The following is a 19,226-nucleotide window of genomic DNA, read 5'->3' on the forward strand; positions in this document are numbered from 1 at the left end:
CCTTGATTGAAAAACGTGTTCTGAGGGTTTATCTTACAAGTGAGGATTATTGGGGGCTGTCGAAGTGCATAGGTGTCGGTCATGTCTTTTCCATGCGCAGCTCTCGTTGGCGGTATTCCGACCTGAGCAGTAAGAGCTCACTCAAGTGATTAAGACCTTGATGGCTCGACATACCTCATCTTTCAGCTCAGTAAATGATGGCATCCTAAACGTTGAGTGACACATGTCGACTCCCGCAAAGCGTTCATATACTTAGAAGCTAGTCAAGAGGCATATACGGGATGAGAGGGATTTCTACGGTTGTACTTTTCTGACTGATTAGGGCTGGCAGCCGAGAGTAACACTGTGTCAGCGGGGTTTGAACGGTGGTCCAGGAATGAGCATGTCCGGTTGGTATTGTGTCTTCATCGACCTGCTCAACACCACCCCTCCGAATCCTTCTGCTCGTGTCGACCTTTCCTCTCGCTTCAAATCTACAGGACATCCAAATTTACTCTACATCCTTTCAGTGAGTCTTTCTAAGCTGTACTAGATTCAATTCACATTTCTTTCTCCGACATCACGACCTACCTGACTAGATAGTAAAGCAGGGTCTTTCCGCCTCGAAAATCTTCCAATGCCAATATATTCTTCGTCAGGATGTCAGTCACATTGGTCGATCCCATCGGCGACATTATCCTCAAGTCCGGCGATGATTCGTTTCAGGTCTCGTCCAAGATCCTGTCTACAGCTTCCCCTGTATTTTCCGTTATGTTCAGCCCTCTCTTCAAGGAGGGTGCGTCGATGGTCGATGGGCCGAAGGAGCCAGTGGCCATACGCCTGGGAGACGACGATGCCGAAGCACTCCTGGCGTTCTGTAACATGGTGCATTTCCGAACTGACGAGATATCGGAAAAGCCGACTGCTACATTTCTGGAAAGATTCGCTGTGCTCGTTGACAAATATATGTGCAAGAAGGCAGTTATCTCCCAAGTCAAGGTATGGCTGTTGAAAAATCTACAAAGCCTGTCTGTCACGGAGCTGTGTCCATTGCTGTTGCTCGCGTATATTATGGATTTACCGGAGAGATTCGCTACCATCTCAAAGGAAATTCTCTTCAATCATGTGGGTTCCTATTCTGAATTAATCTTGTTGGCGGATCACCCACTCATGGACAGCAACATCGTCGGTAGGCAATCCATTTCCCTGGACGTCATAAAGAGCTTGTTGCTGAGAGCTATTACAGTGGAATTTGAGAGAAAGAAATATGAACTCCATCGTATGGTCAGGAAGGCACTTACCAGCGTACTTTATAGCCTGACTGCCTTCAAAACCGACGAATCCAAGTACATATCGCTTTATACGTTGAAGCTACAAGCGCGTGGGCTGCTTCCAGGAACCGATGCCTTCGAAGCCAAGAGCTTCAAACAAGTGTGCTGGGACGTATCGACACTGTCTAAGTTCCACCTTCAGCCTTGCAAGGTGCAAGGCTGTGTATGCACGTCTCATAAAGCATTGGAACATGATAGAAAGGTAGCGAGAATATTGAATAACTGCAAAGATGCAAAGGTGGGCCTTTGCTTGGACTGCTTACGGTCGGAGGGTTCATCCTTCCCAAATTGTCGTTTTACTCACCCTCTCGCCGGGGATGACAAGGCCCTTTTTGCGGCAGCATAATTTACCATTGTCCTTAGTTAGAGTATTTCATGTTGTGGACTCCTGAGTGATCAGGCATTGTCGAAGGGGGATAGCAGGCAAGAGAATAACGACATGTGTTCCAGATTCAGATTGATATTGCTGCCTTTTACATTGAAAAATGTCCTAACATGCTGTCGCACATGGTGAACTCAGACGTATTTATTTCGTCTCGGTATATTGTGACCTAGTGTCTACTGTATCTACTACAAGAACTACCACAGGCGCGGCCAACTTGCTCCTTCCATCGCTTGTTGAACTTTCAAGCTTTTCTGTCTAAGCATCTCTTTACAGACTGAGTGCATCAATAAGAGACCATTCAGATAGGGAAATACACCAAGCTTCGAAGCGAGTAGCTGTCATTTGGGGGTTACACCCACTTCCTTTCAATGCAGCGTATAGCCTGAAAGGCTACACTCGATATTCCCAGTCCTAGCTAAACGATAGCACGGGTGAAAGGATGGAATGAGGTTTCCATTCCTGCTTGCTCTCCCCTCCACCAAGCCTTCTTGAAAAGATAACCCGCCACCGGGTACATGCTTCCTTCACATTAATACATACTATACTTTGTCTACGATTCGGCGTGCAGTTTGTTCTACATAGGAATGTGTGAGGGTAAGCTGCTCTCCGGTCATCAGTTGCCTCCTATGCTCGATGTATTGCCGAACCCTGTTTCCAGAAAGTGAAGTACGCGTCCAGGGAGTGGTTCGAAAATCATTAAAATTACTGACTAGATATGAATTACTTGGTTGTTATGCACCTTCAGAGCTAATGCAGAATGACGCATTGAACAATGCTTGGTCAATACGAAGCAATTCCAGTTCCTGAGAACAACCGTGACCTTTAGGGAAGCATTATTGGTGTATTAGATACTCATATTAAACTACCAAGATTGCATCACTGTGTATATTCTGCATACTAAAAGCACTTTGTTGTAGCTTCTAATCCCTTGTTGCCAGCACTGGATATTCACAGAGCTCATACATCTATCTCTATAGAGTGAAGTTGGAAATTGATTAGGTTTAGTGATGATCTGTCTCTTCTCAGTCCTAAATATCTCCGGCAGGATAGAACTCAATGGTCAATCTCGACACGATCGTTCACTATACAAGCAGGAACTGGAATTAGTATTTGGCGTGACGATAGACACCATGGGTTGGTGAAGCGTATACACAAGCTCATTCTGCTTCCAGCCCTGCTTAACTATGGGTTTCTGATACACATTTTCCCAGTGCTGCCAGTTACATTGGCTATTCAATTTTGACTTCTGCACTACCTTGATAATTCCATTCTATTCAGATCTATACTTCACGGAGCTACAACCATTAAAAATTCATGTTATTAACTGGACGTAGTCCTGACTATTCACCTGTTTTCTGTAGGGGTATAAAAGACCTAATCCCAATCTCATCGGATCCACTTCTCGCAGCAGACAATCCTCCAGACAGGTCCATATTTGGCCGCCAGAAAGAGACAATCTTCATGAACGATCTCGTTCAGAGGTGCCCCAGTCTTGAAATGGGACATATCACAGAATTCCCGTAGCCGTTTTTCGGTTTCTGTGGGACATTTTGAAACGAAAAGCCGTTACCAAGGTTGGTTTGTATGCCCTCAGGATGGCCGAATTGACGCCTCCGCGCTCCAGATGCCTCAACGCAAGATCGTGCGTGGCCGTACTGATACTTCGCCTCTTGCGAAGAGAGCCCGGGAGAACGCTGCGAGTATCCCGTTCTGAATAGCTTCATTTGTTGACCCCGTCGGTGCGCTTTCGGAGAGGTCGCGAAGGCTTTGAGGACGCTGGGGTATCAGTATACCTAACCCGGGTGGAACTATTCCAGCATCATATTCAATCTACTGATAACGATGCATCATTCAGATATCGTTGAATAAATCAGAAGGATTGCTAGACAGCAACTTCACCAGAAAGGACCGCAATGTGCATCACGTTGTTTCTACTGGATCCATCGGTGCTGTATTTTTTGAAATCAAGAAAAGACAGAGTGCTCGCATCAGGTATTGTTTATTGCTTCGAGGTACTAACTGATGCGATTGAGATTTCTTCAACTCGATGTCTACATTTCTGATGGTGGTTCCCCCCCTACAGTACGACGATAGACTTTCAGGTCCAGCCCACCAAATGCCCAGGATTCTTTCAGAGGACATGTTGAGTTACTTACATCTCTCACAAAAGTTCTAATCTGTGTACGGGTAAGCTATGTCTCGAGCTAAGAGTTCGGTTTCTAATACTTCCCACAATAGGAGCATTTTGCACTCGTTCGTAGACGTCAGCCGATGACTTGGTCAACAGCAAGCAATGTCCTCTCCAGGGGGCTGATATTGACGAGAACAACCTGGAAGATATCGCTTTTCTGAAAGCCCTCATGGACTTCAATCAGATACAGACCAACAGTTCACACAGGATCCCGGACAAGCATGTATCCTTTTACAAGATCAGTCTGGATACTGTATGGTGCAAATAGCAGGCCTACAGGGTAATATCGCGCTCCAAGTCAGCTCCTACTATAATGCTACAAGATATTCCATCCTTGTTGAAGTTCAACTTCTTTAAGATGGGACACTGCACGATCCACTCTTCGTGTCCAACTAATTATTAATTCAGGGGCGTGAGGGGAGCAAGAGCCTGCTCGGGAATAGCTTTCAGGCGCTATTTATTAACTGCATGAAGCCCATATTGAGGTGGTGATGTACATTGATCAGGCATATCATCACTGGTGTTATAGGTTACCTTCGTGCGAAACCGAAGCAACGCCGTGGCCCTAAGCCAGTGCTCGCTACTTCCATAAATATCGACATGCAACATCTAATCCTATAATCGGACAGAGATTGCATTCCGGAAGGAGTGGCCCAGATTTGAAAGATGGCAATTTGCATCAGCAAATGGGTTGAACCTCCTTGCAAGGGGCTATCTAAACCAACTACACGAACTGGTCATTAAGATTCTCCGCCAGTGAGTACGTGTGCGAGCAGATATCCCGATTAGTACCCTCTTCACAGCGAGACAGCAGAATATGTACAATGTGGTCGAATCATCTGGGGAGTTGAAGTGGCTTCCAAGTCGGTAGAAAGTGAGGTGTGGGCATTGTATGGATTTTAGAATCCACGGAGATATACGTATGGATTTCTGTTCATATTGTCGAACACTCTTCCAAAGATGGACAACCAACATGGACAGTTTTCCGGAGGTGCACGGGAATACATGCGCATACCCAAGGATCACACTGTTGACTTGATATGTTGAGATAGTCAATAAACACAACCTTCCCAATTAATCAAGTCGACATATCCACCCAAGGCGATGCTAGCCAGCAATATTCGAGTGGCTGCAAGCAAGGGAGCGGCCTGGGAGCAGGCTCAAGCTGGTAAGATAACCCTGCCCACGAATAGGGCTGAAAGAACACGCCTTGTAACAGAAGTTTAGACACGTCAAAGACAGCCGACCACCCCCACGTCTGGCATCCAGTCTTTACACAATCTACGAGGAGGATTAACCCTTCTAGTTCCCTTAGCAGGACACCAGGTCAGTTATTTAGGTTTTTCTGGGGGATAAATGGTAGTTATGCCCTAGCAAACATCCATCACAAATGGGAAGCGGTTACCTGATATTTTCTTAGACAGAGCGCTAGCACCTGCTTCTGCTGCTACTACTGCAAGTCTATATGCATGGACAAGATGTCACAGACAAGGCTTTTAGTAACGGATGGCCCTCAGACCTGGTCTAGGCCACGTATGTGCGTCTAGTTCATCACGCCGTCGAGGAATACTGTGGTCCTGGGAAGTTTTTATTGCCTCAACCGGTGCCGTGATTCCTACGCCGACATTTGATAGTAGAGTCAATCTAATATTAAGATAGACTCAACAACAAGGGCATTTCTTGGGACCTAGATTAGACTTCATAAGCTACGCCAGTGGGTACCGCTAAACCCCACAGGCGATGCTCTTAAGATTGTCACTCGCAATCCCTGGGGGATGCAACTTTGGTTTCGGTGTTGTCACCAGAGCCTCGCATCAGTTCACATGCGCGATGTCACTGTGGATCGTATCATGGAGGTCTTGGCCGCCGGCAAGGAGATGCAATGGGAAGCCCGGCTCCTGTCGAATTGGTTTTCGCAGTGGTTTACGGCAGAGATGGCCAGCAGGCTTACGGACGGACCCTTTGACCCGGACGTGGCTATGAAGATACTGTCAGCGGCATACTACTTCTCCTGTCCTGAGATCTTCAAAACTATGACCAAGATCCTGGTCTACAATCTTCCTGGGGACTATGAATATGTTGCACCGGTTCACGGGTGGGTACGCCAATGCCGCGAATCTGCATTGGCTCGAGCACAACTGAACGAACAAAGATCAAATATTTTCCTATTCCTCCAAGGTTTTCTGTTGGAAGAACGGTTTATATTACTTACCCTGTTCAATACTAATGCCGGGGAACGATCATACAGTTTTAAACTCGCGCAGCGATGTTTTATGAAAACGAAATACTGGGCCAGCAGAATTGAGCAAGTGGAATGTGTCGCAAGGGATATCTTTGGTGACGAAAATAATACCCTATGAATCTAGCCTAATCTATACTCAACTACCGGTTAAGGATTTCTGAATCTTAACCTAGCTAGTCCCTGGGTCTCCGGCTTGCAACTTGCGGCGTCTGTCCCTGTTCTCCACCCGAACAGGATCCTATCCTCTCCCCTAGCGCGGCCGTCCGCTCTGTCCACAGTGGCAATCCTGAGATCACGACGGGCAGATCTACCGGTTCCAGGAGTGAATGGAGTGGGCTGATATAGCTACCAACCAAGCCCCAAGTGGTACTTGGGCCGCTACCTCAAGACGCTTGGGATCAGCCGTCCGGGCCCGTCCCCAGGGGCTGTGACAGCGGACATATGGGCAAGAGCTCGTATGGTCGAACTGCAGCCAGATGCGTGGTACGAGCCGTGCTCCACGGCTTGAGTCGCTCGTGACGGCTAGAATGTACCTTAGCGATGCTATAGGCAGCGGGAGTATCCAGCTTGATTCTGAATCAATTATCACAGCTGCATCTAACGGTACTTTCCACCACAGAGTTAGTCAATACTAACACAATACAAGTTCAACATCGCAATCATCAACTACCATGATAAATGGGTAGCATGTCAGGCTCGGGAATGTTGGTCTTGCTCTAAGAACCGAGATATATGACATGTCTCCAAATAAACAAAGAGACAGAAGCCACATTGGCCGCATTATGGAGACAGTGGCTGTAAGACAATGAGCATATCCTCATCTAACACGGTTCTTCAAGCAATGCTTCGCCAATAAGAGGCAGCAGAGACTCTCCTCATTCTACATGTCAGTAGGCCCAAGGAGCTCATCGTCAGCACTATCGAAGAAACGCGAAATGACTTACCAATCAACTGCTACGGTCGATCTCTTGATCGATGGAAAAACGATTCCAGTCACGATATCAGTTTTACTGACCCGCGACACAGAAGCTGGACTGGGCCCATCTAACAGTGGTAGAAGCCCCGGTCAATCCTCTACCATTGAATAACTCTATAGTGACAAAGAAAAGAAGACATTAGTGACGATTGACCACAGCAGCCTGGCAGATGAACTTGACGATGACATAGTCGTTGAAGGCGTCGAGAATAAGAACGACCACAAGAGTGATGAAGATTATGACCCCAACAGGTACTCCTGCCGCACGCCGCAGAAAAGGGATATGCTGAGATGCTCCAGTACCTGCTACCCCAAAGTAACATTCGTCCTAGTGGATGGGATATCAACAGCCACACCCCGCTATCCCGCACGGCAGAATGTGGACAGGAGGCTATTCTGAAGCTATTGCTGAACTAAATCCACGCCCTAAACTGCCATTTTGATCTACTCGGTTTCAGATACATTGTTGAAGAAAGGATCCTTCAATTCAACGCCTTCGAAATAACCGGACACACAAAGTATTTTTATATGGTAATTTATTTTGCATTTTCTGGCTAATATGTATGTATGTATGTTATATGTGCTTTCTATCCATATTTAATTAAGAAACCACTCAAGACTCGCCTGCTCCCTCGTAATTCATTTCGTTCGAGGAGTCATGCACTTATCCAGATCATATAATGTCACTGTACGGTATCTCTATGGCAACATACTTTATTTCAAAAATATCAGAACCCATAAATTCGAGTGCGACTGGCATATGGTTTGATATCTATCTATTTTCCTGTGATACGTATTGGTATTGTGCGGGTTGTGCTTAGATAGGATTGTCTGCGTTCGCCATTTTTGGAGTCTATGCTGTTGGAAAAGAATAGCATTGTTGTATGTACTGTTGTGGTTATCTATGTAGGTGTGATCACTTCAGGAACTCTCTGTGGGATACTGCTGTGTTTGGTATAATTGTAGGTGAATAAAGGAAGAATAATATCATTTGACAAGAAACCAGTACCAGATCCAAGGAACTACCTGATACGGTAGGGGAAACGGAGGCGCAGTCCAAATCAGGTTTTGATGCATGGTTCTTGGAAGATATAGAAAGGGGTGCCTAGTTCCTCGGCTAAGAAAGGACAGTAGATACGCAAATTAAGTCTTCCTTTCCTTCCATAGAAAGTATAAACGGTGGATTAAGTTCAGCTGGACGTCAATTGAAATAACAGTTTCAAGTTCACTGAACAGGAAGAAATTAGAGCTTTAGGGCTACGTCATGACGTATCCATGATGCGGCCACATGAATCCAACTGATAGACAAAAGATTGTCTACTAGAAATAACACTATAACAGACCCTGTAAGGTACTTTGAGAGTCCGGACATCTTTAGGGAGCCGAATGGGGTGACTTTATAGTCAACTAGATTCATCCCGAAACCAAAACAGAAGCTGAGCCTTAGCAGCATTGCAAGACAAAAGGATATAGTCTTAAACAAGGATCATCATAAACATGACGAGAATTGCACTCCTCGGCTCCACAGGCCAGGTTGGTCATTTCATCCTCATGGCTCTTCTCACCACGACTTCCCATGAGGTAGTTCAACTCGTTCAACCGGCTTCCGAAACCAAGGCAAGATCTATAAATATATCTGCCGAGCAAAAGCAAAGACTCCGAACGGTTCCTGTGGATCTCTTGGTCGCCGATACAGATGAGTTGGCATCTATTCTGAACGGTGTGGAAGTGGTCGTTAGTGCAGTGAATGGGAAAGCTCTCTCTGCTCAAGAGAAGGTCCAGACAGCCGCAGGAATGGCTGGGGTGAGGAGATTTTATCCTAGCGAGTATGGGATGCACCATGTTTACACCGGGGAAGACGGCTATGGATATGTGCACCCAGTGAGTGCTCTCTATTTTACCCGCTCGGTGGGCGGGTTTTGGCCGTGGCTGCTGGTCGTTTGTTAGATTGACTGCATTGCATAGGCATGGATCATAAAGTCCGAGGCCAACGAGAAAGTGATCCACCATCCAGCTATAGTCTCAGGGAAAATGACCTACACCCTGATCGGTTGCGGGGACCTCTACAATCAAGAACGTGAAGCCCTTTGGTGTCCGTGGACGCAGGCCGATCTTCCATCGTACACGATTCACATCCTGGGCAATCCTGACGCCAAGGTTGACTTTACACACATTGGTGATCTAGCCAACTTCCTGGTCAAAACCATAGATCATCCGGAAGTCTCGGAGAACAAAGAGCTGAATTTCGTTAGCGACCATATTAGCTATAACGAGATTGCGGCCCTGTTGGAGAGATACTCCCGCAGGAAGGTTGAGAAGATACTAATGCCAATACAGGTTATGCATCGTGTTTTTCAGAACAAGGAAGACGTCCCGGAGGATCTCAAGGGGAAGGGTGCGTTTCCCGATGACTTCTGGATTGTGGTGAAAGGAATGCAAGGATCAGGTAGATTTTGGAGGCCGCCGGGGCAGGTACATAATGATTTGTTTCCTGATGTGAAGACGATGGCGTTTGAGCAGTATTTCCAGAATATTTGTGGATCTTGATGGTCTGTCAGCTGTTGGCATTATGTCTGGGAGAATGAATGTATGTATGTTTAGTCAAGCTGGAGATGTTGCTCCGCATGCTTACCCCGGCGCTATTCTGTTTCCGACACGGAGACTGCCCCATTTGCGGAGGAATCTGGAGTACACCACATCTATCAAATATTGTCTCCTTAAGTAAAAGTCATGTTAGATGGCCGCTCGGTCTCCTGTTTCTCCGGAAGGCATGATCTGCGGGGAGATGGCCAGATGTGGATGTTTTTATGTTGCTATACGCTGAAGTTGAGAGAGATGGCTTCCCCCGCTTCTGGGGTATAAGTACCGTGCATATCTCTGCAGACTATAGGCAATTCTGTCTCCATCCAACCTTACTCGTCCCACTTTCGCGGACAACTCAAGTCCAATGCAGCGTTACATTCCGTTAGTCGTGTCGCTGTCTTTGCTTTCCGGGGCTGATGCTCTGGTACGGCCTGATGGCGTGGTACGTTTCATCTTTGCGTTGGGCTAGCAGTAACTGACACGATGCACAGGGTAAACTGCCCGCCTTGGGTTGGAATTCTTGGAATGCTTTTGCATGCGATATCGATGCTTCCAAGATCTTGACTGCGGCAGAAGAAGCGATAAACCTGGGCTTAAAGGATGCAGGTTATGAATACATCAATAGTAGGTCAACCGCAACCTGCTCTATGAATGCTAACCCCTGTAGTCGATGATTGCTGGTCCGTCAAAAGTGGCCGAGATCCCAATACAAAACGTATCATTCCGGACACAGCCAAATTCCCAGACGGAATCTCAGGTGTCGCCTCTAAGATCCATGATATGGGTCTGAAGGTCGGCATTTATAGCAGTATGTGGCTGGATACTACTATCAGATTGAAATGAAACTAAAGAAAACAGGTGCCGGCACGGAAACCTGCGCTGGCTATCCTGCTAGTCTGGGATATGAGCAAATAGACGCGGAGAGCTTTGCTGAATGGGGCATCGACTGTATGGAAGTTTGCTGCTGCTCCAACCATCAGATAACTAACTCAACTGAAAAGATCTGAAATACGATAACTGCGGCGTACCTACTAACTGGACCGATACGTATACCCATTGTGTGCCAGACAACACCAATGGGGCCAACTTCCCCAACGGCACTTGTCCAGATATATCCAACCCAGCACCATCGGAATACGACTGGAGCAGTTCGAAAACAGCTCAAAGATACGAGACTATGCGCGATGCATTGCTGGGTGTCAATCGGACCATTCTCTATTCGTTGTGCAACTGGGGCCAGGCGGACGTGAACAAATGGGGTAACGCGACGGGCAACTCTTGGAGAACGACGGGGGATATTACACGTGCGTTGATATCTTCTGGGACCTAGTAAGACCATAACTGACTTGAGCAGCCAACTGGAGCCGGATTGTCGAGATTGCCAACGAGAACTCGTTCCTCATGAACTATGCCGATTTCTGGGGGTACCCGGATCCTGACATGTTGGAAGTCGGCAATGGAAATTTGACTCTTGAAGAGAATAGAGCCCATTTTGCTCTCTGGGCAGCAATGAAATCGCCTCTTATCATCGGCACTCCTGTACGTCCCCCCCCCCCCCTAGCTCGGTGAAGGAGGTCTGGCTAATTGAAATAGCTCGATTCGATCAAAGAGGAGCATCTAGCCATTCTCAAGAATAAGCCCCTGCTGTCCTTCCACCAAGATCCGGTAATCGGTCGCCCCGCATATCCTTATAAATGGGGATACAACCCGGACTGGACATTCGATCCAGCGCATCCAGCGGAATATTGGTCCGGCCCATCGTCGACTCTGGGCGGAACCCTAGTTTTGATGTTCAACTCAGAAGACAGTGCTAAAAGCCGGACTGCCGTGTGGAGCGAGATCCCTGAGCTGAGGGACTCCGCTGAGAAGGGCAGTGGATATCTGGTAACTGACATTTGGACGGGTGAGGATCTGGGTTGTGTGAAGGATCAATATAACGTGGAGCTGCAGAGTCATGATGTTGCGGCTCTGGTGGTGGGAGAATCATGCTGATCGCGAGTGGAGCAATTCTCACAGGCCGCAGCTGAATGTAAACAATATGCTAGTTGTGATGAGCCCAAGGGTCACAAAGGTCACTTCTGGGCGTTGTCACGGGAAAAGGAGAAGTGGACGGAAGGAAATAGGGCATGACAAATTTATCATAGCGGCAGTCTATGGTGACTCTATGACTGTGTCTATGTAGATACGACTGGAATGTACCAAAGCAAGGCTACATTAAAGACTGACTAGATATTAGAGAATAAGTAGCTCGCTCAAATGAATGGCGGCTCTTGCGTAATTGTCACCTTTGTCAAAACCGACGTTCATATCTCAGACAATCCCTCGTTTTTTGCCGTTTCAGGAAGTAGTCAATACATTGTTTCATCAAGTCGCGTGCGAAATCCGGTATCTCATCCAGTATGTATTCTGGAAACTTGTGGCCAAGGTCATGCCGCTGGACGTTGCCGCGGAGTACCTCAACAGCGAAAGAAACGACTTTCTGCCGCACGCGCTGATGATGGGCTGTAGTAGTCACGTACGTCTCCCTAATAAGACGGGGGAAAACGGTGAAAAACGAGGCGCGATGCAGAGTTTGCCAAAGCTTTTCTAGGGAAGCATACGCAAGTGATTCTATAAGAAGACGGTTTGCTAAAAGATGGACTCTCAGATGAAGAGACAGTTCGCAGCAGGTGAGACGATCTTGGAAAACCATGATTTAGATCAATCTCTATACTATCGAGATAGGAGAGCATACCGATCGCATCCTCAGGTGGACTTATACCTTCCGCCAAGTCTGAGCTGGGGAAATTGTACTCCATATAAAAAGTGTAATCAGACCTGTAAAGAAATTCAAGCATCATTCGCACAGCAAGAGGATGGTCTGGGAGGTGGATTGTGTTAGGTTGAGCCTCCTATTGGGTATTAGCCACGACATCCGAGGCATATAGGAAATAAGAAAACAAACCAGCCATAAGCCGTTCAATGCCTTCGTGAAATATTGTGACTGAGGACAGACCACTGTCTTATGAGCTCGAAAGCTTTGGTCACCGCAAACAATAGTGAAGTCACTATGCTGGTAATCCAACCGAAGCCTCATGCATTCCTCATCAGTAGGCAAAACATACTCGGCTCAGTTCCCTGACTCACTTGGATATTGTATCGACCATCACGTTTTTACGATAGGAATCTTTCAAGTAAAGGTCTGCACTCGGCACCGTTGGCGGGGCTCTTGTCGGTTCTTGTGGTTCCAAGTCGGCTGTCTCCATTTTGCACTAGGCCTGCAGGAGAGATAGAAGGATAATCGGTCAATAGTAACCTTAGATGGCTAGAATGTGCAACGCGTGTTGGGAAGTAATAAGCTAAGGTTGACAGAGGTTTCTAGTTAGATATAAAGAAATATAAGATATAGTAAAGCAGAAGTGCATATTTGGTCTTTCGAATCCCACATATAACAGGGACACTGAGATATACGACATGACGAAAGAGCAAGGAGCGAACGATACGTATAGTACAGGAAGGTGTGAAAAGGCAAAAGCAGGGGTGGCATCATTCAACGAGAGGGGAAGAAAACCTCCAAAACATCCCGTGATAAAAGGAAAAATATGGGCCAGGGTCACCCTGCCACTTGAATAGAATGGTAGATGCTTCTGTTCGTCTTAAATAAAAACATTAGTACGCTCATCAACAACCCGAGTACAATAGGCTATGTCTTATACAGATCAAGCACGCTCATATCAAGTTGCGAGAAAGGCCAGGGCACAGAAAATGTAAGAGAATGCTACCGCGCGGAATACCTGCACCAGGGTATAGACTCATTATAACATTATCCCGTATTCCATCACATAGTCTCGCGATCAAAACAGTTAAAGTAGGAAGATTTCATAACTCGATCACCGCCACAAATCACCTCTGCTCTCACGCCTCCAACCACCACTACTCTTAGGACGCCCATCATCCACGGGAACAGCCAGGAACCCGCCAAAGCCATTACCCACTAGCACACTCTTCCTTGCGTCGCCACCCCAGGAACGACTCAATTGAGCATCGTGAAAGCTCACAGGCCGTGTCGTACTATCCCGACGGCCTCTGGTTGAAGGCGGTTCATAAGGAGTGAAGTTCCACTCCAATTCGTCCAAGCCCTTGCTGTACACGTTCAACGGCTGTGCGAGGATGCCTCCCCCGAATTGGGGCCCACTCTCACCTCCACCAAATAAGCGGGGTGGAGGGGCAAGCAAGAGTGCCTCTGGAAATCCGGCGTCACGGACATAAAGATCCCGAAGCGCAGGAAGACAGTTGGACATCAAGGATGAAATCAGGTAAGAATAATACGAGCTTGCCACCGGCGGCATACCGTAAGAGCCGGGTGGGGAAGATATCTCGTAGTGCAACAGTTCAAGTGACCGGGAGGTGAGCGGTGGCACCTTCTCCGGAGGGAACGATCGTGAGACTTCCTGGATGACTGATAGCGCGCGGAGCTCCGGTGCGACAGAGAGAATTTGGTGGAGAGTCGAGGGTTGGACTTGGGTAGATGACAGGGTCAAGGATTGCAAAGAGGCTCGGTTTTCAGGCAGGGAGAAAAATGCGGCAAGCCCGCTTGCCGTGACATTCGGGGTATCTCGAAGGGTAAGCCGCTCAACAGCGGGGAACGGGGGAAAGGTTTGGGAGTGTACGAAGGCGGAATCATCGAGCCAGGGAAGGTCCTCCAAAGTTAAGTCGCGAAGCCTGGGAAACGCGCCCAGGCCGAATCGGAGAATGTGAGGCTCGACTTGTAGTCCCGACAATTCCAGTATTTCCAGATTCGCCCAGAGGTGTGTGCCAGGCAACTGCGAGAAGGTACCCTCCGACCCATGTCGGTAATTCATGCGGCGAAGATCTGGACAGCGGGCCATAATTTCCTGCTTCAGGGCGAGGCACGCGGGGTCATCACTGAAGAATCCAGCGGGCAAATCAACGTAGCGGAGATTGGGCAACACGGAAACCGTTCGTGCAATCTCCGATTTGCTTGCCTCGCGAGTCATATACGGCATGCGCAACGAGCGGACCATACTCCCTAGGCCATGTGATTGTCGAACAGTTCGCATGAAGAGCGATAGGCGAGCCTGGGGGGCATCTTCGGGATCGCCATTCTTGTCGAAGAAGGAGCGGCGTTTCCGTTTAGCTGATAACTGAACCTCGAGCTCACAGTAGTGGACGGCGTCGATGCGGACATTGGAGTATCTAAGAATTGAGATGCCAGGTTAGCCCGGGGAAGAGGGAAAATAGGTTGAAGGCATTAATCCCTACAGGAGAGCGTCCGCATCGATGGACCATCGCTTGCACACCAACGCGCAGTGTGCAAGGTCACGCATGTCACAAAGCATACAGCCATCCTCGGTCATGGATTCCTCTGAGGTATCATAGCTGTTATCTTCGGTGTGAGGGCACACAAAGGAGAAGATGCGGATCAAAACCGGTCGTGGTAGCCTCTTGGTGTAGTCTGTGCCCATGATGGGCAATGGAGGAACAACCTCATAGTTAGTGCGGAGGTGCTCATAGCTGACCGCGTTCCCCGCACGGCTATGACTTTTCGAACGCTTGCGAAAACGGCTTAAAAACCCCATGATGCGAGTATGAAGGACAAATGCATTGATGAAACACGAACTGCTCGAATGAAAGCGAGAAAGTAGGAAATCGGGGGGGGAGAGGGGGGAGGTTTTGCAGTCAGAGAAATATTAAAGATGGCAAGAATGAGGCTAAGCGAAAGAGGAGGATGCGTGAGAAATGAACGAAGGAGGATGTGCAAGTGGGGAAGGGGAACCTCCACCAGATTTAATATGGGAAAAAGGGAAATGAATGAAATCGGGGCCGGGAGGTGCCGCCGAATTATCGCTTTGCAAACACTTTATTTCTGTGGCAATCGAAGAGGTGCGCCCGGTGGGTTCCCCAATGGAGAAAGCTGGCGGTTGCTTCTTTGCCCATCGGGCTCGTTCTGGTCTTCCATTTGTTCCCATTGCACTCTGATTGCTCTTGGAAGGCGGTGATCCCTGCAGCTGAGAGTCAATCATTTCAGCCTTCCAGGAAACTAGTCCGCGCGACCGGTGCATGGTTTGCTCTGATCGCTGCACGGTGCTTATTTTTATCAACCATCCAGAAGCGAAATAACGAGGATGGTGTTTGCGACTTTGCCCAGGCTAGGCTGGAGAACACCTTGCCAAGACAGGGGAAGAGAACCGTCTATCGTGTTTCAGGACCGGCGGTTGTGGCCTCTCCGGTGGTTGGATGAAACAAGTGGGGCGGCCGTAATTGAAGGATTACCGATGCTTTTAACTCCTGTCAGCCCGGACGGACGTTGTGTTGGACAGACTTTCTTAGTTCTTCCCATTCGGTCACGACTTTCTTTATATCGCTGGCGGCATGACGACGACGACTAGTAGTACCGCCCCCAATGTAACAAAGGACGGAAATTAACTGCTTGCCGCGCCATTTTCTCCCGGCTGTTCATTGAACATTCACGTGTCACCCAGGGACAATACTGAATAATATCCTAACTATACCGTATAGGGTCCGCCTGGCAATCTGTGCGTTCCCGTTCAGTGGCCTAGCGGGAAGTATTTCCAGATCACAACGCCATCTTTGGAATACCAAGGCTAGGGAATAATCAGATTACAGATCATTTCACAAACAGACAGCTCACCCGGCAAACAGACAACGGAATAGTCCGGGCCAAGCGCTCCAGGGCTTTGTTCTCAATTTCAAAATACCATTCAGGCACTATGTATGTACATACAATGCCTATACGCTCGAAGAGCCGCAGTTGGGGTACATGCATCAATCTGTATTGACATGCCTTTCGAGAAAGCCCGGTTAAATAAAGCAGAGAGACAACAATAGTGTAACAATCATCGTTATTTGCAGGGGAATGGTAGGAGCTGACGCGGTAGACTCGGCGCTAGCTGTCGGAGTCGTAGATTCCCTTGTCGCTGTAGAGCTGCTAGAAGTTGCAGACGATGTCACTGTAGATCTGTCGGTGGTGGTGGACGATGTCGCGGTGGAGCTGTCAGTGGTGGTGGACACTATCGGTGGAGAGGTGGCTGTGGTTGATATCGTGGCCGTAGCCGAGATCGACGGGTTCTTTTCCTTCACACAGTAGGTGCGATCATCGGCAAGAGAGGAGCAGTCGGTGCCGGGATTTAACAATAGAAATGTGGCACGATCAATACGCCACCTCCGAGTGAAAGTGTCGCAAGTTTCTCCAGCGTAGGAGGCGGCTACCCAGAAGTCGCAGGCAGTGCTTTGGCGCGGGTGCAGCTTATGCGCAGAGAGCACTTGTAGGAGCAAGCCCACGACCAGAAGCAGCTGAGGACCCATTTTGATGTTGGATTCTTTGTTTGGGAAATGACACAGAAAGGAGGAGTATCAAAAGTGACAATGCTGTGTATTTCTTAACTGCCAACAACCAAAGGGTATAGTCTTGATACTATATGGGTAGATGTAGATCCATTGATGCCCCTGAGCGTAAGGCTGCAATATAACATGGATCACAATCACAATAGAATGGAAAGCGGGGTTAGCGTCACGAGAACTCCAAGACATTTAGAACGCTCTCTAGCTTGATATGGAGAAGTGCTAACTACTAGTAGTATATTCAATTCTGGGCATGTAGAAGACAGTACCTATACGGGATTAGGATGCGCGCTAGAGTAAAATAGCGTAAGCGAAGCCAACATTGCTGCTTATTCTATATGCTACTACTTTGTGCGCCGGACAGTGCTCCAGGTGCGTGCAATCTGAATTTTCTTTTTTTTCTTTTTTAATCAACCTATGGGGTACCGAGGGACTATATAGGGAATCTCATGATTTGCCCTTCTTGGGATTACCCAAATCATCCAAAAGCTCGCTACTATCATCTAGCTCGGACCATTTCGGCTTTCCATCTGGGATCTCAACAGCCCGTTGGCTATAGAATATATGGCACCTGCAGACAAGGTTAACATAAGACCAATCCAAACTCAGACAAGGCATGTTGAAAACTGACTCTATTTCGAATGCATTAATCCACTTCTCCCTCTCCTCTTGTGTCTCCCCATAGTCAATAGATGCAGGGAATAGAAGACAGACATTGCGTCCCTCATCCATAATCGGGGTCCGACAGAACGAACACGACACTTTCGTCGGGTTCATATACTCTCTCGACTTCTCCGTAGATGAATAGAACGCCAGGCCATCAGCACCTTTGGTGAAAGTTATATCGGCCTTGTGAAATATAGTGGCCCACTGGAATGGGGCACCTATTTATGTTGGTTAGTACCTTCCAGGTGAATGCTCCAGGTACCTCGCGGTCGAAGAATGAAGAACTCTTATTCTGTTCATTCACTTACCATGTAATACTTGGCACCCCCGACAATGGCAGTACTTCGATTTCAATGGCTTCTCTCGATTCAACTTGTACTCTACCTGCCCACATTGACACCTGCCGGTCCATTTCACGGGACCGAATTCTTCGTCTGTTTGGATCTTGTATGGCGGACGATGCTTCCAGCTTGCTTCGTCAGTAGTGCCGGAAATGGGGTTGGGCAAGGGCTCCCCTCCTGTCGGCACATCATCCGCCATTATTGGGGTACTATAAATGAACTTGCGATAGTTTGAGACCGAGTGGCTGGTGATTCTAGAAAGAGAGCTCTGAGATGTTTGCTGGCCTGTACGACTGATAGAGGTCAGGAAAGGCCGATGGATTGCGAGAAACAAGCTGCAGGTGGCTTAAACAGCATAAAATTCAGTTAGAAATCAATGGATCTATTCGAACTGTATTCGCTCACACCAGTGTCCATATATATATCTTGCTTGAATCTAGTTGGTTGTACGCCACCAAACAACCGGAAATCGCAAATGATGTCATTGCGATGTAAATGCGATTTATGATGCTCTTATGCCATGGCCATCATCATCTAGGGATCTGAAGATTGAAAATCCAAGAGAGACTTTGTCGTAATTCTTGAGTCCTTTCGTCCCTGTTACATTACAGTCTGCACGTCTGTCCAAGGGAACTCCAGTTGGCCTTGAACATATGGATGACAATTAAGACACCATCGCTTCTATCCAGACTCAATTGATTGGGAAGTGCTGTAAAGCTATAGTTATATTGTCTCTTTGCCTGCTCCTTGGTGTTGGAAGTCGTTATGCTTTCATTGAGATCTACTTGGGAGGGTTTTGATTAATGGATAGGGCTAAGCCCAAGCGGTTCCCAGATCGCCTGTATGACCGTGCTAGTAGTGTATTGCGCATACAACCACATTTTTTTTACCTTTTCATTAGCAACCACGATATAACCTATCCTGACCCGCCATAACGAGTCCTACTATATCATGCACTTCCTTATATTAATAGTTTCCCGTTTAGCGCTATCTTAGAGAAGGTCATCTTTCCTTATCATACCATTACATACCAGCCCTCTTCGGGTCAGCACAACCCCCTGCATATGGCGACCCAATGGCGCCGGGCTCTAAGCGCCCGAGTGCAAGACGCCCAATTAGGGATGCAGATATAGCCCCAACTACTAGTAGTAGAAGTCAAGAAGGGCCTCA

General features: G+C 47.7%; 7 protein-coding genes across 7 annotated transcripts; 3 read left to right on the plus strand and 4 right to left on the minus strand.

Annotated features, from left to right (window-relative positions):
• Positions 1–639: 639 nt before the first annotated feature.
• On the plus strand, positions 640–1,656 carry ABOM_004518 (BTB/POZ domain-containing protein; the record flags this gene model as incomplete). Its single annotated transcript, XM_022531647.1, has 2 exons — positions 640–1,168; positions 1,226–1,656. 2 exons carry the CDS (start codon positions 640–642, stop codon positions 1,654–1,656), a joined length of 960 nt encoding a protein of 319 aa, XP_022390240.1.
• A 6,945-nt stretch (positions 1,657–8,601) lies between these two features.
• Positions 8,602–9,651, plus strand: ABOM_004519 (uncharacterized protein; the record flags this gene model as incomplete). The annotated part of the gene is made up of 2 exons (XM_022531648.1): positions 8,602–9,012; positions 9,070–9,651. 2 exons carry the CDS (start codon positions 8,602–8,604, stop codon positions 9,649–9,651), a joined length of 993 nt encoding a protein of 330 aa, XP_022390239.1.
• Positions 9,652–10,051: 400 nt separating this feature from the next.
• ABOM_004520 (glycoside hydrolase family 27 protein) lies at positions 10,052–11,679 on the plus strand (the record flags this gene model as incomplete). Its single annotated transcript, XM_022531649.1, has 7 exons — positions 10,052–10,129; positions 10,179–10,311; positions 10,355–10,495; positions 10,546–10,635; positions 10,689–10,991; positions 11,042–11,226; positions 11,281–11,679. The coding sequence occupies 7 exons, from the start codon at positions 10,052–10,054 to the stop codon at positions 11,677–11,679; spliced, it is 1,329 nt and encodes a 442-aa protein (XP_022390200.1).
• A 298-nt stretch (positions 11,680–11,977) lies between these two features.
• Positions 11,978–12,932, minus strand: ABOM_004521 (BTB/POZ domain-containing protein; the record flags this gene model as incomplete). The annotated part of the gene is made up of 4 exons (XM_022531650.1): positions 11,978–12,366; positions 12,422–12,578; positions 12,632–12,758; positions 12,814–12,932. 4 exons carry the CDS (start codon positions 12,930–12,932, stop codon positions 11,978–11,980), a joined length of 792 nt encoding a protein of 263 aa, XP_022390217.1.
• A 624-nt stretch (positions 12,933–13,556) lies between these two features.
• Positions 13,557–15,266, minus strand: ABOM_004522 (F-box domain protein; the record flags this gene model as incomplete). Its single annotated transcript, XM_022531651.1, has 2 exons — positions 13,557–14,883; positions 14,950–15,266. 2 exons carry the CDS (start codon positions 15,264–15,266, stop codon positions 13,557–13,559), a joined length of 1,644 nt encoding a protein of 547 aa, XP_022390201.1.
• Positions 15,267–16,509: 1,243 nt separating this feature from the next.
• ABOM_004523 (uncharacterized protein) lies at positions 16,510–17,013 on the minus strand (the record flags this gene model as incomplete). The annotated part of the gene is made up of 1 exon (XM_022531652.1): positions 16,510–17,013. The coding sequence occupies one exon, from the start codon at positions 17,011–17,013 to the stop codon at positions 16,510–16,512; it is 504 nt and encodes a 167-aa protein (XP_022390202.1).
• A 483-nt stretch (positions 17,014–17,496) lies between these two features.
• ABOM_004524 (GFA family protein) lies at positions 17,497–18,255 on the minus strand (the record flags this gene model as incomplete). Its single annotated transcript, XM_022531653.1, has 3 exons — positions 17,497–17,620; positions 17,681–17,933; positions 18,024–18,255. 3 exons carry the CDS (start codon positions 18,253–18,255, stop codon positions 17,497–17,499), a joined length of 609 nt encoding a protein of 202 aa, XP_022390197.1.
• Between the last annotated feature and the right edge of the window lie 971 nt (positions 18,256–19,226).

The sequence above is a fragment of the Aspergillus bombycis genome (genome assembly GCF_001792695.1).
Source record: "Aspergillus bombycis strain NRRL26010 chromosome Unknown contig00031, whole genome shotgun sequence".
In the NCBI taxonomy this organism is placed as follows: domain Eukaryota; kingdom Fungi; phylum Ascomycota; class Eurotiomycetes; order Eurotiales; family Aspergillaceae; genus Aspergillus; species Aspergillus bombycis.